Genomic DNA, 21,932 nt, shown 5'->3' on the forward strand with positions numbered 1-21,932 from the left:
ACAGGAGCAGCATTTACCCCACCTTTTCAGGGCCCTGACTAACACCATAGCACAACTGCAAGCAATTACCTCAATACTCCTGGATTATCTGTTTGTGAGCGATATGAGGCTGCCTCCCCAGGCTTCAACGGGAGCTCAGGCCAGACACAGGAACAGTCCTCTGGGATCAGACATGAAGCATATAGCCGACCTCCATCAAAGTTCTGACAACTGCTTACCTAATGTTTGAATCCATAATCTACCAAGCATGTTAATGCTGCCAAGACCCACAACCCTTGTCATAGATAGATGATAGATAGATAGCTTCCATTTAAATGCTTTTGAATTATCATCATTATCATCTGAGTTTCGGAGGATTAGGTCAACAACCTAAGAGACCCGGCAACTATTACAGTTACAAAGAAATAGGACTGTTTTCACATCATTTTTAATTTGGTTGAGTGTTGTATAGTTTCTTAAAATGGATGGTTAAGAACACAACATCTTTACGTATTCATTGAAAGTACGCTCTCTAAGAGGCATTAGATTATATGAAGCCAGTTGAAGGGAGGAACAACATCAAATCAAACTAAAAAATATACTATTCTTTACTGCTTACCAAAGGACCCCAAATCTTCCAAATTTAATCTTAGACAGCAAACCTTTGATTTTAATGCCAAGAAAACCCTTTCTGTTTTAAAATGAGAAAAGTGTCTCTTTATTTGCCTTCTTTTAAAATATCTCTTTGTCTTGATAGTGGAATGTAGGTGCATGAGATCTAAAGTAACACAACAATAAAAGGGAGTGTTCATCTTTTGACTAAAAAGATGAACCAATGGGGATGAACATTTAGAATCTCAGATCTGAGTGTGAAGGCTCGCCCTTCTCTAGATATCTCGAGTTCCATATGCAGTCTTTATGTCCATAGTCTCATATCCTGTTGTCAGGGGTCATCTACAGTTCTCATCGCTGCCTGAGATATTTCTTGGATTTTGTTCTTTAAACATTCAACTGTAGATGTTGAAGTTTATTGCCCATGGAGATGTTACTTTCCACAATCACAGCCAAGTACTGCAGGGGCAGAATGAAACAATGACTGGTTTTTAAAGCAAAAGAGCAAACACTCAAAGTTCTCTAAGGAGCTTTTTGAAACACGTTGCTGCTCAGGCAGCTCGCTTTCGGCCCTGTATCAGTTTCTGTGAGGCAGGCAGGGAGATATTACAGCACAGTTAGTGGGTAGCCCTGCATTAGGCATTAGCCTGGAGAACGTGTTGGGAGGTTATGAACAGGAAGTTTGTTTAGGACTCGCTGTCAAATATAATGAGGTGTGGAACACATGAACCAAACAAAAGTCCATCTATAACCACATAAAAAAGAACAATTTATTGAATTAATTGAATATATAAAAATCATTGGAAATGTCTGTATTCCAATGTCAATGTAGAACTGTAATAACTGCATAAATCATTTCAAGCCAAATGAAGACACCAGCACATCTGGTCAGCCTGACACAGGGGGTTTTGGCTTCGACTTTGTTAGACGGAGGAAATGGAGATGCACTACAATACAAAGTTGATGATGCTTACTGTGTCACTACAGACTTTTTCAGTTATAATAAGTTCAGTTTTACAACTAAAATGAATCAGCTTCGCTTTGTTTCATTGATAAGAGTAAAGATTTAGAGCCTGATCTTTGTCTCACCAAGTGTATGAAATCATTCTTCAGGAATCTGAGGAGGTGGTCAACCGATGTTCAAGCAAAAGAAATCAAAGCAATGTGAGCGGATTTGGATGAGGAAAACTTGAGTGACAGAATGCAGGCCGGGAGGAATTTAGTGGTTTTTAGGCTGACGTGCCATGCTCAACAGAACCGACTGCAATTTAAATGATTTTTTTGGAGGTTAAAGTGTATCAAGATGCTTTTGTTGTTTGTTACTGTGTGAGTATACATCCAGCTTCATAAGGGTCCTCTGTAGGAAAGTGTACTCCACCGATATGCAAAATGATGCTGTAACGAGTAAATAAACAAAACAAGGATCTCTTCCTCTGTGTGCACTGAACTGAAACATTCCTTGCTTTGCTTGCTCTTTCTTTTCTCTGCAAATGTGTTCTAAAGATGATGTCTAGAATAAACAGATTCACAGAGATGTAAACTCAACCTGAGACCTTTGGTTTCGGGCTTCAAAGACTGTAACCACAGTGAATCTGAAGTGGAAAATGTTATACATCCCACATATCATTATATGCAAGTCATTGTGGTATCTTTGGGAGCTGCATCATATACTCAGGGTCTGTTAATTTCATTCAAATATGTAAAGCTGGCAGGAAAACATAATCTGTTCTGTATTCATGCTATTTGTTTCATTTGCTTTATTAATCCCTTCAGGATCTTTAAGAGCTGAACGCCTGAGCAAAGACGCGACATTAAAATCAATCCGAACCACATAATATGATTTAACAAAATGTACAGGCACTTTACAGAGAAATTTAGAATTTCCCAGCCTGGTCTTATATGGTCTATGAATAATAATGTGTAGTCTTCAGCCATTTTGCATGTTATCAGATTTTCTCTCTACTGACTTATATAGTCCAGAAATAGTAGGTTATTTAAAGGTAAGAAAAATACCAGGTGAAGTAGAGTTATAATAATCAGGTATGATCATCACAGGACTTAAGCAGAGCGAATGTTAATGCTTACTGTAACTTGAGTACTTTAATAATGTACTCCTATTAACAGGAGGCAATGCAACGTTTAAGATGTCAATCAATCAGTTAAAGCAACTTGAAGCTTCATTGATCGCCATATCACATACAGTAATAACATGTAAGGACTGTGATTTTGTTAGATTTTGATGGAGATCATTTGCCTATAGTTTGCAAAAATCCATTACTTCTGTTTAAATTTGACTTCTGTTAATACACAGACTTCTACATGAATTTGCTTAGATAAATCTGGACCAGTTAGATAAAAGTTTACATTTATTTCTTAATTGTATTAAGATCCTACTGGTTTCCAAAACCCAGGCATAACCACACTACGTCTTGTATTGACAGAAAAACTTTGGTTGAAGTGCGTCCAGCGCTGTGTTATTAGCCTCTTAATAGCTTGTCTTGGGATGTAAATTCATCCTCTCAGAGGACCTTGCTCAGCAATTTTCTGAGACTTGACATGTTGCTGTGCTTCAGTCATTTACTGCTACTGGATCCACCATGGAGGTCTAAAACGACTGAGAATTATGAAAGGGAAACAATCATCACAGAAACCATGAATCCTCCAGTGGCTCACAGAAGAGATGCCAATAGTTGACTTAATTTTCCTCAGCAGCACACTATCCCACTCTGGTTTGTTTGTTACCATGCATTTATTTCCTGAAGAATAAAACAACTGCACAGAAATTGACACAATATAATTTGTAGTACAATGCCAATGGAATTTTTTTTTATAAGACTGTATATTGAGGAGGACACACATATTAAAGAGCCCCATACAGAGAAGGAGAGGAGGGGATGTTGCTGTCTGAGCTCCAGTGAGTCATTCTAACTTTTCCAGATCTCTGGCTGAGCATTATGCAGGTCGAGTCTTGCCAGTAGCAATAGTGGGAAATAAGACTAATGTGGAAACTAAAGCCACATGCCACAAGATGGACGACAATGGAACGCTGCAAAACTCACACATTCAGTTTTGTTGCAAAGCCATGTCTCTCTGCACCCAGCTTAAACACAAAGCCTCGCTGCCCGTATGGAATTACTTACCATGAACTTAGTAATGTGCTAAATGTCAGTAAGGATTCTCCCCCCCCCCCCCCCCCCCCAATCTGTTCCCATATAATGGATAGAAAATAGAAAATCACGAAAATGAATTATGGTCATTCACCACATTCCTTTATCCAATCAAGCATATCACAATGTAAAGGTCTTTATACAGAGACTTTTAGATAATACCTCTTGTGGTCAATCACGCTTTTGCCTTCGTCATGTCTACGTTGCTGGAGAACACGCTCCTGTTTCATTGCTTTTGCACTTATATATTCATTTTGAGACAGATGGAAAAATCGTACAAGACTCTACTCTAGGATCTTAATGGAAAACCAAACAGTCTACAATTTTGTGCTTGTAATTATTAGGTTTCAACATGCTTATACGCAATTGTCTGTTGCAGGTTGACCACTCAAACACCCAGTTAAGACTCTCTCACAGTCCTTTTAAATGCAACCCTTATGACAACACAGCATTGGTTAATGCAACACATCTTGTGGTGCACTGTTTCCAAAGGGAAAGTCTGTGTATGATGGTTCTTTATGTTTTACACCCTGGCAGCTACTGTTCCAACCAGAGTTTAAAGCATCTGTTTATTTTCATACCAAGCTTGGCAGTTGGTTTGCTCAGGAGAAGACGATTTAGTTTCACTAACTATGTTTGTATTTTTCAAAAAAATGTTTCATTTGGCAAGCAGAAGGTGTCTGCCCTGAGTGGGTTCTAATCCTGTAATAGTTTGTGCTGTACATTGTGTTTTAAATCATCTGCCAAGTTTAGAGTGCAGACCTCTTGGGGAGTACAACCTTCTTTCATTACTTAGGTTGAGAATTTTTAAATAAAATCAAAATATGAATACTTCAACATAAATCTCTTTATGCCTCACGCAAAGGTAGAAACAGAAGTTGAGGATGTTTGTAAAATCATTATAATTTCAATGATAAATAATCTTGTCAAAGGACAAAGTCATTTTGTTAAAGGACACCCATGTTCTCCGAGAAGGAGTTAAAATGTACCAAAAATATATCGCTTTAGTATTTTTATTGGTTCCTGTCTTGAAGAGGATCCACTGAAATCTATGTTTTTGTATGTCTAAAAAATAATTTCAGTTTGACACAAAATCAATCATGTTTTCGGAATAGCTTCATTAATACGAACACCATTTGAAAAGCATAATTCATATGGAAAAAACAGTGTTAGTATCATGGTTTGGTTTAAGTTTTATTTCAGTGTTTTGAGTTCTGTTTTATTAAATCCATAGTGTTGCCTGTTTTCTCTTGTGTGTTTCTTAGTTTCAGTCTTTAGTGTTTCCTGTTTTATTTTGTAGTTCTGAATGTTGTCTTTAGTCCTGTCTGAGTTTCCCTCCAGTGTTGATTGCCCTGATTGTCCTCATCTGTGTAACCAGTCTCCCCTGTGTTTATTTAGTCTCAGTGTTCCTTTGTCTTTGGCAACCTGTCTTGTAGTACTCATGTACCCTGTCTCCTGTCAGATTATTTGGATGTTCCCTGTTCCTTGTTTTGGATTTGATTTTTAAGTGAAGTTTTTTTATTTTGTTTTGTTTTGTTTTTTGCTTTTTGTTTAAATGAATCTTTTACATCTCTGCACTTGGGTCCTTTTCCTTGGTTTTTTTAAACCCCAGTCGTAACAGTTAGGTTGTCATTTCCAGCATGAACCAGTGTGGATGGATAATCAACCAATCCTACAGAACGGCAGGGGATTTTGCCCTTTGGTCAGGAACAGTCCCCATAGCCAGAGGCCCCCTGAACACGGGGGAAATTTGGAATAATATGGATTGAGTGGGAATTATTAGCTTTAAAGACAGAAGTGGGGCTTTTGACATGAAACATGCCATATCCCTCTAAAGGAAAACTAAGCACCCTTGATTGTTTAAATTTATAATTATACAATGTTGGTCAAATAATTGTGTGGAGATGTATGACCTATAAATCAAACGTTTATAAGTATGGGGAGATGATAAATAGGCTTTCTTGTAATCACTCATTGAACCGACACAAGGAGTTTATGTTCATTTAAGTGACTGCGGAACCAAATTGATCCACTCTCTTGTTCCTTTTTTACCACTTAAAAGCTCAGTTGGATCAAGTTGAAGTATATGCAAAAAGATCTGCCATTAAACGTTTGGACTGCATGCTGTAGTATTTTCTTGATTTAACAAAGATACCCCTTTTGGGCAATGGTGAAGAGCTCTGAGAGAGATTTGTTAATTCTGTGCCATTTGAAAAAATATTATAGTACAATGTAAAGTCCTGTGGAGTATCTGGAGTACATAACATTTGTGACACATGTACACACACGCAGCCTTGCCAATTATAAAAGACACGCTAAATCAGTCTCGTAATGAATGTCACATTCCTGCCACAACAGGGTCTCAAAGTGAGTAATGGAAAGAACTACACAGTTACCTTTACCAAAAATCCCAGAGATTAATAGGCGGTTGGTGCCCCTTTCTCAATCTTGCCAAGCAGCTGGTGTCCAGGAATAAGATGTTTAGCTGGAAATACCAACTCAGACATTTAAGCTTTTTCAGAGTTCCCTACTGTGTTGTGATTTACAGAAAGATGATGGCCTGAGTCCAGGAGCAGGGTCCTGAGCTGAACAGGTTCCCTGCATGCTGAGTGTCTTCCCTCTGTCAGGGTTCAGGTAAATATACCCCCTGTGGATGATGACAGCTGGAGCCCCCTTTCAATTACACAGTTTATGAGCACTGCGTCCATTTTGTCCCTGAAGACTTCAGGTTACAAATATGGCTGCAGTTTCTTTTAGTGCTTAAGCTGCTTTTATTTCATGTGCCTTTAGATTGTCTTGAGAACGGCTCTTTTTTCATCATTTATAATTACTATCTTTATGACTTCCTGCTAAGGCAAACAGAAGTCGAAAACAAAATGACTGAAACTGTTTTAACCCCTTCATAGACCAACAGCACTCAGATTTACACAATTTAAATGTATTTTTTTCCATCTTAAACCCAGAAAGAAATGCTGGCCTCTCACTTAATCATTGTGGCTGTATGCTTTCTCACAGCTTTAAATACTTGCTTCTAACACCAGCTGTTTCAACACAGATGTGCTCGGTTGTGTGAAGCTGTTGTGCTATTTCATTTACAGAGCATTTTACACTGGAAAAGAGTCTTCAACGAAAACAGACTTCTTCTTCTTCTTCTTTTTTTTTTTTTTTTTAATTTTGGGCACATATTTAATTTATTTCTTATTCCCATTTCTTACTATTTTGTGTGATTGATGTCTAGCTTTCTTTGCTGGAGCGTACTGTTTGTTAGCATGTGGGAGGTAGTGACTTTAATCATGCTTTTACTAGATTGAGAAACTATATGAATGTTTGGTGTACTCTCATTTTCACAGTTTCTGCATGTTGGAGAATAATTAACTATTCCTAAAACTCTGCCCTTACCTTTCACACAACACAACAACAAAAACAATCCACTGAATGTGCCTATGAGCTTATTATCCTTTACATACTGAAGCATCAATAAGGGTAATCAAGGTTTTGACTATAGACAAAGAAAGTTGGAGAAGAATTGTTTAGCTCAAACTGACACTGCCTATTTAACCGTTCTAAAGAATTCAAGTGATTTTGTAAAAACCAATTCATCATTAATCCATCTTCTTAGCAACTTGCCATGAAGTTAAATCCAGACATACAGTATTCAAGTAATACAAAATCTGAAGTAAAATTCTGATGTGTGTAATATCTTTGCTCATCACTGAGCCTTCCCTGTGGACTTAACATGTTCCAATACCTCTGTCATGGAAAATTGCATCTAAATTGCTTTATGTCAAAATGCATCATGACTAAGTGCCTTTCACTGAACAGCACTGTGTCACTTGTTCCATGTGGTAGAAATTTGCCACTGGTTTTTCAGTGGCTTGCACTAATCAGACGAGCATGCACCCCAAGCTCGATCACCAGTTCAATCAAACACAATTAAGGCAGGAAACTTGGAGCGTAATCAATCCTCTCAGTTAGGATTGGAATCTTCTGTCAGATACATTTTAAACAATGCAACAACAGACCGAACATAGAAGGAGTCATCAAGACACAAAGCAATAACAAAAATCTTGTTTCTTACAGGCAACAGAAATTTGTTTATTTCTGAATCATCCAAAAGTTAAAATTCTCAGTGAAATATGGTTATGATGCACTTTCATTGGACTTTTTAAATGTGCTTTCAAATAAGTGACCCAACTTTTCAACTTTCAAACACAGACAAACAAGACTCAAGAACCTTTGTTTTCTCTTTTGGCAGTACACTGGAAGTGAGACAGTCCTCTGCAGTAGGTTCAATGGCATTCCACTGCTTTTATGATAAGCCGTGGCCTGTTAGTCCTAAGCCTGGGAGTCAAAACTTCAGGCTGGCCAAAAAGCTGTGTAAGCACTGACGGGAGCTGCGCTAATTGAAAAAAGAGCATTGGTCTTAGTGCTGGAATAGATGCTGTCCTTGCTGCTTTTGAGATAGGAAGACCACACAACCACATTCCTTTTAATTTTTTTTATCATGCCAACAGAGGATCAAAGTCACGTTGATCCTCTGACCTTAGATAACATTACTTTAATTGTTTTGTTGGTTCATATTCGTGCACACAGATAGGGTGTTGATAATAGGACAGCAAGGATTTTTATTTAATATTGTTTTTTTTTTAATTACAATATATAAGCAATAGTTTCTCTTCATACAAAATGGTTGAATAAATAAAGCTCTTTGGGTATTTTCACAGAAGCCCGAAGAAGAATATATTCTTCTACCAAGTACTTAGTAAGTCTTAAATGAGTTTTTCCCTTTCCTATTGACTTTTATGGGACCAAAATATATAGTCTTTGGCTTAAGGAGAAATTTTGTGAACTATAGTTAGGTAGCAGTTTTGAAATGTCTTTCTCTACTGTTGAATATAGCATATTTGACAAGAAGTTGTTTGCTATCATCCAGTACTTTTTGAGTGAATAGGTCTGCCTAACTGCTACCACATGTTACATCTCTGTACTGCTGTCACTGCCTTAATGCGAGACTGTTGTTTTCCAGGCTCTGTGTGTGGTGAATATATAAGAGGGAGGAGAAGAGGCAGATACTCAGGGACAAAGACAAGGATTTAAGGAGTGAATGCATATGTGTGTCTGGTTTCTTCATTTGTTTCCAAATGGGGGCAACATGAAACCCAAGATCATTGTTACAACATTCCTACCTCCTAAAAACATCTTAACTGCATTATCTATTACCTTTCATGAATCTACCTATTTAAATCTCAACAAAAATAAATCAACCTCTAAAAAGCAGGATGAAAGGTTATAAAATGTTTTAATGGATATAACAACATTTACTTCAGAAGCATCTTTTCTTGTCACTGGCATGAATCATAGTTCAGAGAGGGCTTATTTTTTTCCATCAGAGGACTCCGTATATCTTCCCCAATGACCAGCAGGTGAAACAATAGAGCAAATGAGAGGCTGCGGGAAGGCAAATGTAAGGAGAGAGGAGACGTGGATGAGTGTTAAAAACTATAGCGTAAAATGACTTGAAGAGCAAGCATAACAGAAGATTATGTTGAATGATTAAACTCTGACATTGTCTACTCATTGTTGACTTAATCATCACCTAGACGAGGATGTTCAGCCTGGTGAGGCCTTTCCAGTGTTTGCACTTGACAAAACACAAGACTGAATATGTAGAACCATAATACCGCACTCCCACTTTCTCTTCTTTTTATTCCTTTTTTGATCACCCTCTATCAGTAGCTTTGCTTGCCTGCTACGTCTACTTCTCTTTGCTTTATATGGAGGAAGTGGTTTGTGAGCAGACTGTGGCTGGCTGGAACACTGTTGCTGTAAACTGGGGGAGCCGAAATTTGAGCCCCTATACGTTAAATGTTCCACTAGAGCAACAATTTCTGTGAGGGGAAATTGTGCGGTGGGCCTGTGTTAGAGGATCGAAGGGGAGGAGGGCTCAGTCAGAGTAGGAAGAAGAGAAAGCTGGGGGGTATAATGGAGGAATTGCTCATGACTCTAAATAAAAACTTGGCCATTCTGGTGGTTAAGTTGGTATATATATATATGCGTGACCATATACTGCAGAGCTGGACTAAGTCCTTTGCACATACCTTTGTTGTACATCATTTTCTCTTTTCTCCTCAATCATTCTTGTCTCTCTATCTCCCTCTGCTGTCACCACGCATACAAGGCAGAAAGAACGAATAACAGGAACTTGTTTCAGAGCCAAAGAGCAGTAAAACAGAATCACTGTGCCTCCTGTGGGTATGCTTTGATTCAGCGCATAATGAGTTGTCAATAAGGAACTTCATTAAAAGGACTTATTGAACTTGTGTGCTGAGAATGTGTTTAGTTGATCTTTACGAGTTTATCAAATGACTAAAAGATTTGTAGTTCGGGTTCATCTTAATCTAAATAGTGCAGCTGTCAGACCTGCTGAGCCCATGAATTTAAGGAACTCCCTTGAGGAACTTTCCGACCATTCTAGTGGTTTTCCCGATCTGTCAGATTTCGAGTCAGCTTGAGTCAGCGAGACAGTGGTTTGTTACATCAGATTCATATGTTTGTCTTTTTCGCAGTCATCTGCTGAGCAGATTAATAGAAGTAATGTCTGATAAAAAAAAAAAAAATGCTGCCTGGCACTTTATTAAGGGCAATGATTAACTCTGAGGTATTCTTCTGAAAACTGATGTGAATCAGCAGGTTTAATTTAACAATGGCGTGACTCTGGTTCAAAAGAAAATTTGATCCTAGTAGCTTTATATCTTACTGCACAGTCAGCTGTTATTTTTGTCTCTCAAGCTGCAATTATAGTATTTTAAGCTCAGTGAGGCCAGCAGGTCAGGGCATCCGTTGATTCCAGTCTGTTGTTGTTTACAAACTTGGTCTGGTTAAATGCTGGTTAGGCTGTAGTAATTTTAACCTAAGTACAACAACTAAAACTGCCCAGAAGTGCTAGTTTTACACTATTTTAAATCTAAGCCTCACTCATAAATTACATGTTAATCAGCGATAGATTCGTAAGCCCTCCCTTTCCTCTGCCCATTCTGAGGCTGCTTAGTGTCAAAATGCAGCTGAATAGTTATGTTCAGAGAAAAGATCAAAAGTACTACGAGAACAAAAGATGTTTGTTTTTAATTCAGAAGATGAAGAGCATAGAAGAATATTTCATTTTAAGCATCAGTTTGCACGGACAACTTTAAACCAGATGTGTATTTTAGTTGCAGTAATCACATAGTGGAATTCTTTAAATAATGATTTAAAGAGCTGTGTTAAGATATTTCAGTTTAAGAAAATCTACAAGCAGAAAGTTATTAGACTGTATGACAATGCAGTTACTGTGTTTCGTGTGTTTTCCTTCTTATATATGTGGAAATGAAGACTGAACTGTCAGATGATTTCTATGTGGCCATGGTTTAGGTTGCCAAGTGTCTGTGATTGGACAGACCATCCAGATATTTCTATCTTTCGTTTATAGTAAGGGACAGTGAATGTTTTTTTTTTCTTTCTGTTATGTGCGTTGACAGATGCAAAACAAAACAAAAAAAGAAATCAAATTATTTTGAGATACTATCTCACTATATTGAAACTCTAACTTTTTTTCCATCACAGTTGCGGAAATGGGCTTTCACACTATATTTCATCAAAACATGTTTAAATACCTCTCTGTTGAGAGTAGGTTATGGTTAACCAGCTATTTTGATATATAATTCAGCTATTGCTAGTGCATAAATAATCAATGCTAGACTTAAATCGTTTATACTTGTATAAGCCTACCAGTGTTTAACATGCTTCCTTAAATATTTAAATGGTTGTATTTTAATGGAGCATGATAATCATAGCCTAGATTTCTTCCTCTTGTTGAAAAAAAATAAAGTATAGCTATTATCAATACCGAATAAATAATAATAAAAACATCTTGAGTGGTAGGAAAGGGATTTCACCACAAGATGGCAGCAAACTGTTAAACATTGCAGATTTCCCCAGTTTAAAGGACTGTCAGGGTCAGGACAGTAAACAACAAGGAAATGATATTCCTAATGCAGTCTCCATAATTCACTGGAACAGAGTGAAATCACTTATTTAAAGAATATAGCCAAGCCAGTCAGTTACCACTGTGGTTTTATTTTCTATTTATGAAAATAAATAATGTTGACATCCATGCATGTTAGTTGTCATTGTAAAAAGTAAAAACAGAAAACTCTCTTCCTGCCTTAAACATCTGCTGGAACATGTGAGACATGCTGGCTCCTCTAGGTCTGCAGGTTCCACCCAGTGCATGATGCCTGCTTCTCCCACACCTTCTTCATGATGTTAATGGAGATGATTGTGTATGTCGAATATGATGAGGACTTCAGCAGCTGAATGCCGTGCCACAACATGTCAAATTCCCATCAGATCACACTCATGATAAATAAGATAAACTGTCTTAAGTTAGCTGAGTTGGTGAGCTGAACTGGAAAAAAAACTTCTATACATCACGAGGTAAAACCTTTTGTATTACTATTTTAGTTTTTTTACAAACAATAATACATGTTCAATCTCAACAAAGTATTCCACAAGTTGATAATGCAAGAGCTCCCGAACCGCAACAACCCATCACACCACAGCATGCACATAGACACAGGAAATACTATTGTTCCAGACAGGAAATGCTGAGAGTTGGGCCTCACATGACACTCCTAAAGACTCAGATTGAGTGGTGAAGTAACCGCTGAATGACAGTACGAGTGAGGGTGAGGAAAAGCAGTAAGATTTTAAACCAGAATGACCTATTTTCAATGAGCAAGTTTTCTCATATGATCCAGAACAGGCACAATCTGTCCTCGGCCCCGTCTTGGTGACATTTACTCCAGCATGTGCAGACACTTACAGTTCACACACATTAATGCACTAAACAAAGTCAGTATTGTTGTTTGCAGCGACAAGAGAAGCCTCTCACGGTGCTGTTTGAAGCTAAGCAATCCATGGTAACTGAGGTGGAATCTTGGCCTGTGTCTCATCTCCTTCGATGTACAAAGTTTGTATGACAAAGATGCCTCAGTGTGTGCATGCACGCTTGTGCACGACTTTTGTGGCAAGCAAAAGAGAAGTTGTGGTGATGCAGTGAATTGTATGAAATCCAGACATAAATGTAAACAGAGAAAATGAATTGTGAGCTAGTTTTTCCCTTTTTTTGTTGAAAGGATGGAAATAATCAATAGATTTGATAAAATTATAACAAATGAACATCATCAAGAAATTATTACCATTACTGTAATTCCAAGTTAGTTTACAGAAAAGTGCAATAATGCATTTTTGGGGAAGAATAAGAAGGGAAACACTGTCAAAGAGTGTTCACAAGTTCAACTTTTCCTTCGTGTGTGTTCTTGTAAGTTTTTTTAAAATGTTTTCAAATAAGGGGACAATTAGGGTTAGTGTCATTTAAATGATGCTTGAATGAAACATGTCATTGTCTTATCCTATCAATGTCTGTGTCACTCACGTCCTTAGACACACATCTAAGCACACCGGATGACGTGCAGCTAGCTCTGTGCCTGAGTAGCAGACTGCGACACAACGTCCAACTCCCTCCCACCCTGCCTCCCTCCCTTCCTCTCAGTGTTTCTGCAGTCCTCTCTTCTCCTCTCCTCTGCTGTCCCAGGCAGTGCTGCTCCCGCTTCCTCCTGCACCCCTGCCTGATCATCAATAAGCTGTGTTAGCCCTTCACTAATCATATTGCAGAGACGGAGAGAGAGAGAAGGGCAGCTAGACTCTGTGTGCATCATTATCAATGTGTGAGTGTGTTTGTGCGTGTGTGCAGCCAGGAAGGGAGGGAGGGAGGGAGGGAGGGAAGGAGGGGTGTATCCTAGCGAGGAGCTTTTCCCTGTTGTAGTAACCGACCGCACGCCGACTGCCAGCCATTACTTCACTGCAGCAGCAATCAGCCCCTCTGTACTTAGTGAGCCAGACACACTAACCTGTCTGTCCCCTCCTCTTTTCTCTCTCTCTGCATATTCAGCAGAGCTGCCCTCCTCATCCCTCATCACTCAGCCACTCCTGCGGCGTTGCTCTCTGCTTGAAGGGGACACTGGCCTGCTCCTCACCCACTGATTCTGCATGACTGTCACAAAGGTAAGACCTCTTCATATGGCTAACAACTTTTCAGCATGTCACCAGTGGTTAAAGGTGGAATTGTACTGTACAGATTATTTCAGGTGTTTTTACTTATGTGTGAATTTTTTGTTTTGTTGGGGGTAAAAAAAATGAGTTTTTAAAGAGTGTCAGAGTTGCCGGGTAGGACAAGGTTACCAGGATGCTGTTGCCTGCCTGTGTGTGTTAATTTATGTTTGTGTGTTTCCTTTATGGAAGTACTGTAGATGAGACCAACATCAAAATTCTGTTACATACTCTATTCTGCAGCATATTTATGTATAGACCAGAACCAGTATTCTTCTCTTTTTAAGAGAAAATGATTTCTATTTGTGATTGATTTATAAACTTTTCATTAAATAAAACTTGGCCAGCAGAGAGAGAATTCAGAACCAGGCCGTGCATTTGATGCTTTGTCTGTATTCATCATCATATTACAAAGTGCAGGCTCGTTGAGAGATCTCACATTGATGAAACGTGTTTTACATTTTGTTGTTTGAGGTGTTTTGTTCGTTGCCATTAATAAGAAAATTAGAACTGTTTACTCGATTTCCAGCGTCAGAGAGTAATGATATTTCACAAGTCCCCACTATGTTTCTGATAGATTTGATTTACAATACCAACTGAAAGCTAATCCTTGCAGTGTCCATATTCTGGCTTTCAGCTGTTCTTTACATGAAAACTTTACATTCAGCATGTATTAGGAATTTCCCCAGTGTTAGTCTTATTATGGCCTTTATTTAATTGACTTTGGCTTTGAAATTAAGTTGTTTGTACATCTTTTGGGAAAAAGGAAAACTTACTGTATACTTGGAATAGTAGTTTTTTTTTTAAAAATAGTCACAAAGTGGGGACTCAGACCCCTTTAGAGAATGATGAAATGTTTTGACACAAGCAAACCACCAGTTTTTGTAGGGCTACACTTGGTTTTGTTCAGTGTTTGGGCTAAATTAATGTTTTGTTAAGTATCAAGGTTAAGCATAAAGCAGCTTGTCTGAGACTTATTCTCAGAATACAAATCAGTGCAGTGTCGTAGCAGGTAAAAGTCATTTTTTTTTACAAGCTGTCTCAAACTAATCTTAAAGTAGTTGTGCAGGCCTGGACTGTTTTTGTGCACCCAAGTGTGGCTAGGTGGTCAGAGTCAGTGCTTAACCCTGCTGCAGCCGGTTGAATCCTCTTAATCAATTAACAGAGCGGGAGAGAGAGAGAGAGAGCAAAAGAGAGACACAAAGAATGAGACACAGGAGGACACACAGGAAATTAGCACACCTACTCCCATGTAGAGAATTAACCCGGACTAAAATAGATGACCTACTGTAGTCACAGGACAATGGCCTATTTACTCACACTTATGGCTGCACACCTGCAACTTCCACATGTAAGCTTTGTTAATGTAGAATTAGCGTAGGTTGTATTTCCAGGCTGCAATCTCCACAGCATAACCACACAAAATCACAGACGATTGCTCTCCAAGAACAATTTTCCTGCCTGAGAGTGAGAGAGATTGTGTGGGAGGTGTGTGCGCCGCTGCGTAGGTGGACGTTCTCCACTACGAGAACTGAAAGCGGAAAAGGTCAGGTGTGCCCGCGTCTGCTCTGAGCCAAAGTCTAAATCTGATGGTAGACAAGGCCGAAGGCAATGAAGGGGATTTTTAATGAAGAGTGTATCTTTTTTTTTTTTGCTTGATTTTTGACTCCTACCTGCAATTATGGAAATAAGGTGAAGGAAGAAAGGGGAACACAAAGAAAGAGAATGTGCTGTGACATGTCTGTAAAAAGGTATAAAAGCCCATTACACAGTGGTATCTAAAAGATGATGAGTGTGTGGGAGAAGCAGAAAGCGAGAGAGTCGAGGGAGCTGTTTTCTCTGCTTTGCCTGCCAACAGCAGAGAAGTCACCTTGGGAGGGAGGCAGGACAAGAGCTTCTCTGCTGACAGGGCTAAATAGTCTGCTACCCCTCAGCACACAGATTGACAATTTCCTGAAGAAAGATCTCGTGCAAGTCCCACTTAGCACCACACCAAGATGTGTATACTCCAGGATAAAATCCAAACATGGCAGAATAGATTAAAAATGATTTTAAATGGGGACAGTGGCTTTTTCAAAGATTAGCATAAGCAAGCTAATATTGTCCTCTCAGTGGTTGACATGACTTACTGAATGTATGAATATGTGTGTTGGTTATTAGCTCCAGCATTAAACAACAAAACATTACGCTCATTAGTGCATTTAAAGGAGGTGTAAACATTTGAATGATCTCATTAGCAAGAATTCATGCCTTATTGGACTCAATTACAAGTGTAATTGTTGGCAAATTAGACTGTTGATTAATGTCCAGGGATAAAACATTCACATGGGGGAAAAAAAATCATGAAAACACATTGTTTCACCAGACCAAATTCAAACAAAACATTATTAAGATGAGATAAGAGCAGATATACTTGTCCTAGTGGGAAATCGGCCTTGGGCTCCAAGGCAAGACTCTTCCAAGCACATTGCAACATTTCACTGTGAAAGTTTTTCCAAACACAAAGTATCTATATACATCCAATCAGACATACAGTTTTATCTTTTCCTGGGAGACACGTTTTCTGTGTCTTTTTTACACAGGAATATGGAAACTGAATAACTTACTGGTTATTGTTTACCCTTTCAAATACCCACAGGATTACAGCAAACAATGATTTACGCACAACTCGCTCATACTTATTATAGTAGGAATTGTAAAACATGTTTGTTTTTCACTGTGACAGACAGATCACCCAACAGAGACAGAAACTCGCCGTCACTCTTTTGACAGAATGCTGACATTGAAAATGGGTCATTGCATGTTTAAATCTGTGGCCTTTGCTTTTAAACGTAGCTTCTCTTGGCTGTGAGACTGGACCTTAAGCTCTCTCACTTTTTAAGGCCAACACTTTAGTCCAGTGGCAATCCTTTGTTTGGGCTGGAAGTGTATCCCATATACTGCATCCAAATATCTTCATACCTCAAATAGACATTTTAATATTAGATGGGAGTTGTCTTTTATAGCAGAATTTCCAACTTACAGCCTGTCCTAACAGCACGCAGCGGGCGTCAGTGACAAAATCACTCTGATTCTATCATTTCCTCTTGGAGTGTCTTTTGTTAACGGCGTACAGCGTTGCATCGTTTTTTATTTTAGTCAACAGCTCTTTAGGACGAGATGGAAACTGAAATATACAGAGCAAAGAATTAAATATTTCGCTGATACAGTGTAAACAGCTAGCATGCCATCATTCGCGATGGGCCTTGATATCTTACACTCGCGAGCTCTTAGCACACAGTGTTCGATACGATTCTCATCAAAAAATCAAATCAAACTGCTATAATTCAGTATGAATCATCTTTTCTCTGTGAGATTAATGTTATTTTTTAACATGCTCCGTGACAACTAAACTAAACTCAGCTTTATAGAACTTTTCTTCTCTCGTTAAGACAACAGGAATGTTGATTATTACTAAGCTAACACAGAATTTATAAGTTGATCGTATTTTGCAGGCAGAAAACCCTTTTTGATCTGTGTTTCTAAATTTGGGGCTAACGTAATATTGCTCATTTAAATAGTGACATGTTGTACTGCTACACTACTTTTTGCTGTAATTCATTTTTTTCAATACATTTCTATTCATTTCCTTCTGCTGATGAATAATGTGAAGAACCTTTTAAAACTAGTTTGGTTCTTCCATTAAAAGGGAGTTTTTCTTGTTTCATGCTGTTAAAATGACCGTTTGCTGTTGTAGCTTATCTGCTGACTATAAATGACTCGTTTCATTGAGATGTTAACATTGGTCTGATTTACTGTAAGAGGAAAATTAATACCGTAAATTCCGTACTATTGAGCGCACCTGGATATAAGCCGCACCGGCTAAAAATAAGTAAATAAATGTATTTGTACATATATAAGCCGCACTTGATTATAAGCAGCAGGTGTCCACGCTATAACAAGAGCTATTTACACAGACCTAGGCTACCGGTAACATACGCAAATACTGTAGCGTCCGTACGGACGTTAAAGGACGACGAGAGCGTTCAAATAATAACTTTTAATAACCCGATCACTGTCGGCCGTGACCACGCCGTTTACAGCAGAGAACAACACATAACTTGCCCTAACAATCCAACTCTCTCCCCCAGCGTTCTCTCATACAGCCACTCAACACGTTCTCGCTGGTGCATTCACTGACTCTCCACATAATCGGAATTATGAACACATTATCAACTACTGACTTTACAACATGAACCGTTACAATACGAAGCCTAGCCGACGGTGTCTGTAACACGGCTGATGAAAAAGATGACCGTAATATATTTCACAAGAAAAAGTCCATCCATTCACTGCCTCAGAATGACTTCATTACTCACTTCCTCAGTCTCTGTTGTCGCTGTCAGTGTCATCTTAACGTGCAGCAGCTCTGTTAGCTTCTTTGACAGCCAGGTCGATCGCCTTTAACTTGAAAACTGCATCATATGTATTTCTCCGTGTGTTTTCCATCATGAGGGTGCGTGCATGAAGCGCAAAATGACTGATATTAAGATCCGACGTGACGAAGTCAAATGTTTTTGCGGCAGAAGCTCATTGTCCCCCATAAAAAATCCATGCATTAGCCGCACCGGAGTAGAAGCCGCAGTGCTCGAAGTGTGAGAAAAAAGTAGCGGCTTATAGTCCGGAATTTACGGTATATTCCTTTTGAGTGAGATGCTTTTTGTCACATACAGCATCAGTGGTTTGACAAAAAAAAATGCGAATGAAGCTAACACATCAAGGCACAGCATGGGATTATTGTAGCTCAATCTGGACAGCCTGTTCTCATTTGCTCTGTGATTTTGTGCATGTCTGTGTGGACGTGGGTGGGAGGGCATGAATGTGAGTTGGCAGACACATTATGTGTAGGTGGGTGAATAACTTCTATTACTACTACTAAACCAGTATATAGTGTTAGATTTCTAGAGATATCAGAAAATGAACATGCCTCTTTATCTGCTGATTCCAGACTTTAAACTGGGTCTCTCCATCTGAGTGGCTGAAATTGTGCAGATCACAGCTGCTTCCTTACATAATATTCAAATATGAAGAGCAAACACAACAACACCACTCAGCTTTTAGTTTGTTCACTCAACAACCACTCCACTGTCCTCCACAAACACAGGGGGCATCAGCGGCTGGCTCTTAGCATTGATTGTTGCCCTGAGTTACCTTCCTGTCACTTTGAGTTTAGCTTTCAGTCCACTGGGCTCAAGGGAGAGGCATAATAGCCACAGTGGGATTTCTCTGTACAACGAACTGACCTCTCCAGAAGGCAGAGGTCAACTCGTCCTCCTTCTGCCAAAACACCTCCAGCCTGAGACGTTTGGAAGGACTCAATTCTGTTTCATATTCAAATCCATTTCTGAGTATTTAGAAGCAATTCAACTGAGTCATTTGTTAACAGCAGGCTGCTGCTATAGAAAAAAGTTTACTCAGACTGTTCTTTTTGAATCGCTCTTTGATAAGAAAGCAAAAGAAAAAAAAAAACGGCAGCCCCTGAAATGGTCCAGTTGTTTTTGGTTGGATACCACAGAAAGAGCAGTGTGCCATGCAGGGGGAGGGGGGAGGGGGGAGGGGGGACGCTGAGGGAGGAGAAGGGTGACAAAGACGAGGAGGGGGAGGACTGGCCTTACGGGGTACCCCTTTGTGTTCCTTGAGACACCAGCAGAAATGCTCCCCAGATAACACCAAAGGGAGTCAGTGTGGTGATAAATGATTGTTAAGGGCAGACACTCGCACACACACACACACACGCACACTTATGTATGTATAGCTTTACTTAAGTGCGACCTTAACGTCACTTCAGGGCTCATAACTCTGACCTTAACCATCTGGTCTGCACCCCTAACCTCACCCTTCCCTTATTTTAACTAAATCCTCTAATTTTAAATCCAGCTCACTTTTTGCAGATGTTTTCATCCAATTAAGGACACAACTGATGAATGGCATAAAACAATCATGTTCAGTTGTTTTATAAATTCATATAACATAATTATTTCTGTAAGTTGAACCATGACGAAGACATGCTCAGAATAGTGATCGCCCTCACTTTGGCACAGTTTTATTTAAATGCTTCATATTTAACCATACTGACGTGAATAACATGTAATGCAACGTAGCGTTCCAGCTGTGTTAAGTGTGTTAGCAATTACATATCTCCAAACACTTCAATTATGAAGGAGGCCCTTGATGCTCTGATGTCAGGCACACACATGCGGTTGGAAAGACGTCTGAAAGCCATTTTCAGAGTGTTTATGGTACAGATTCTGCTGTTAACTGTAGGGTTGTTAAAACTCCCATAGAATGAAAAAAAAAAGATTCAAGATGTGTTTTTAGATATGAGAGCTTCGACAAGTGTCAATAGTTATGCCATTTATTTTTCATGTGAGATTTTATTTATTCAATCTTTAAAGGAAAATGTTTGCTTCAGTTAGATTCGGCTCATTTGCACACTAAAAATCAGAGCACATCCACACTCAAAGTGTCTGAATCCCTTCCTTGGGGCACCTCGCCCACCATAAATCTAAATTGAGTCTGATTTAGACCACTGGCCATTTGTCAAGCTCAGTGTTTACCCGCACGTTCTCTCTCTCACACACACACACTGCCACACACAGACACACACACAGACACATTAAACTGAAGGCTGAATCGCTTACCTAGCAACCCCAAACCTGCTTCTCCTTGAGAAGAAAATGCACAGCAGCTTAGCAGATTAAGAATACTAAATCCAGAATTAAGCTTTTTTGTGTCTTATGTGCACTCCAAATAAAGCACATTAAAGAATGAACATGCGTGTGTGTGTGTGTGTGTGTGTGTGTGTAAGGAGAAAAGAGAAGAAGTATAGAAATAAGAAGAAATAGTTGTGAGAAAGCCACAGAAAAGCTTTCATCACAGTCAAGGCATTCAGATCTCATGAGCTCATTGCCTGTCAGAAAGCTCCTCAATGTGTGTGTGTGTGTGTGTGTGTGTGTGTGTGTGTGTGTGTGTGTGTGTGTGTGTGTCTGTCTATCTATAAAAACTGTACTTTCCAAATCTGTGTGAAAGCCTGCACTGTGTTTCCAAAAGAGTTGGGAAACTCTTCTTTCCTTTTGTCACTGCATGAATCATCCCTCTGCTGCACATTCATTCTCACAATGCAGACTCTCTCGTAGTAGGTGACTTTCTCACCAAAGTATGAGCAGAACTCATTGATTCATTGTGAAAGAGTGCAAAGGGGAAAGCTTTGTTGTGGCTTCTTTTTGTTTTTTGGATTCCCTTCAAGTTCGTCTCTGTTTTAATGAAGGAAGGAATCATGTGAAATTATTTATGAACATCCCAGACACTGAGAAGTGCACATCCCGTGTATGTGTGGTATGTTATCCGTGTGCGTGTCTGCACAATCAGGACATAGGATGTGCTTCCTGTTGATGGGCCTGGGGACAAGGCTCCAATATAAGTACTTGGAGACAGACATATGTTTTGTTCTGTGTGAATATTTGGATGTAATACAAAGAGATGACTGGTAAAGAAGATGCTGTTCAATGTACAATTTCACTTTAATGTTGTTAAGATGAGAAAATACTTTATTCAGCAGTAGCTTTTGAGGGTTAGGGTTCATTTTATCCCCAAAAAAGAAAAGTCAGAGTCCTCTGGCCTGGACTATATAGCCAAACTGTTTAAAGCAATGCTGAACTTTTGTAAAGGAATGCATTATTATTTATAAGACTACATTAGTTTCAGCCTGATGAACCTTACAGTTTAGCTTTTAGTCACTGGCATTATAACAATGTTAGTTCTGATTTCTAAAACAAACCCACAGGTAAGCAACTCTTACTTGTATAGAGAATGAAGGTAGACGTAATTAGGGTCAAACATTGCACAAACTTTAACTTGTCTAACTCATCTAATTGTTGCCTTTTCAAGAAACCAATCTGTATGTTCAAAAACCACAGAGCGAGTTCAAAGACATTGTGATCATGCTTTACAGTGAGAGAGAAAACATTCTTGATTCCTTTTTTTAGTATC

General features: G+C 39.0%; 3 protein-coding genes across 3 annotated transcripts in view; 2 read left to right on the forward strand and 1 right to left on the reverse strand.

The window, feature by feature from the left end:
* Positions 1-21,932, reverse strand: part of trip4 (thyroid hormone receptor interactor 4) — a 301,289-nt gene that overhangs the window by 211,462 nt on the left and 67,895 nt on the right. The window lies entirely within an intron of this gene.
* LOC306821166 (calmodulin-like protein 4) overlaps positions 1-21,932 on the forward strand; it is a 151,738-nt gene that overhangs the window by 113,967 nt on the left and 15,839 nt on the right. The gene's annotated exons all lie outside the window — the stretch shown is intronic.
* coro2ba (coronin, actin binding protein, 2Ba) overlaps positions 13,586-21,932 on the forward strand; it is a 42,770-nt gene continuing 34,423 nt past the window's right edge. Inside the window, exon 1 of the mRNA XM_079339408.1 lies at positions 13,586-13,859. Within this exon, the coding sequence (XP_079195534.1) occupies positions 13,845-13,859 (15 nt within the window). The 5' untranslated portion in view covers positions 13,586-13,844. The remainder of the gene's footprint in view (positions 13,860-21,932) is intronic.

The sequence above is a fragment of the Symphodus melops genome (genome assembly GCF_947650265.1).
Source record: "Symphodus melops genome assembly, chromosome: 3".
NCBI lineage: Eukaryota > Metazoa > Chordata > Actinopteri > Labriformes > Labridae > Symphodus > Symphodus melops.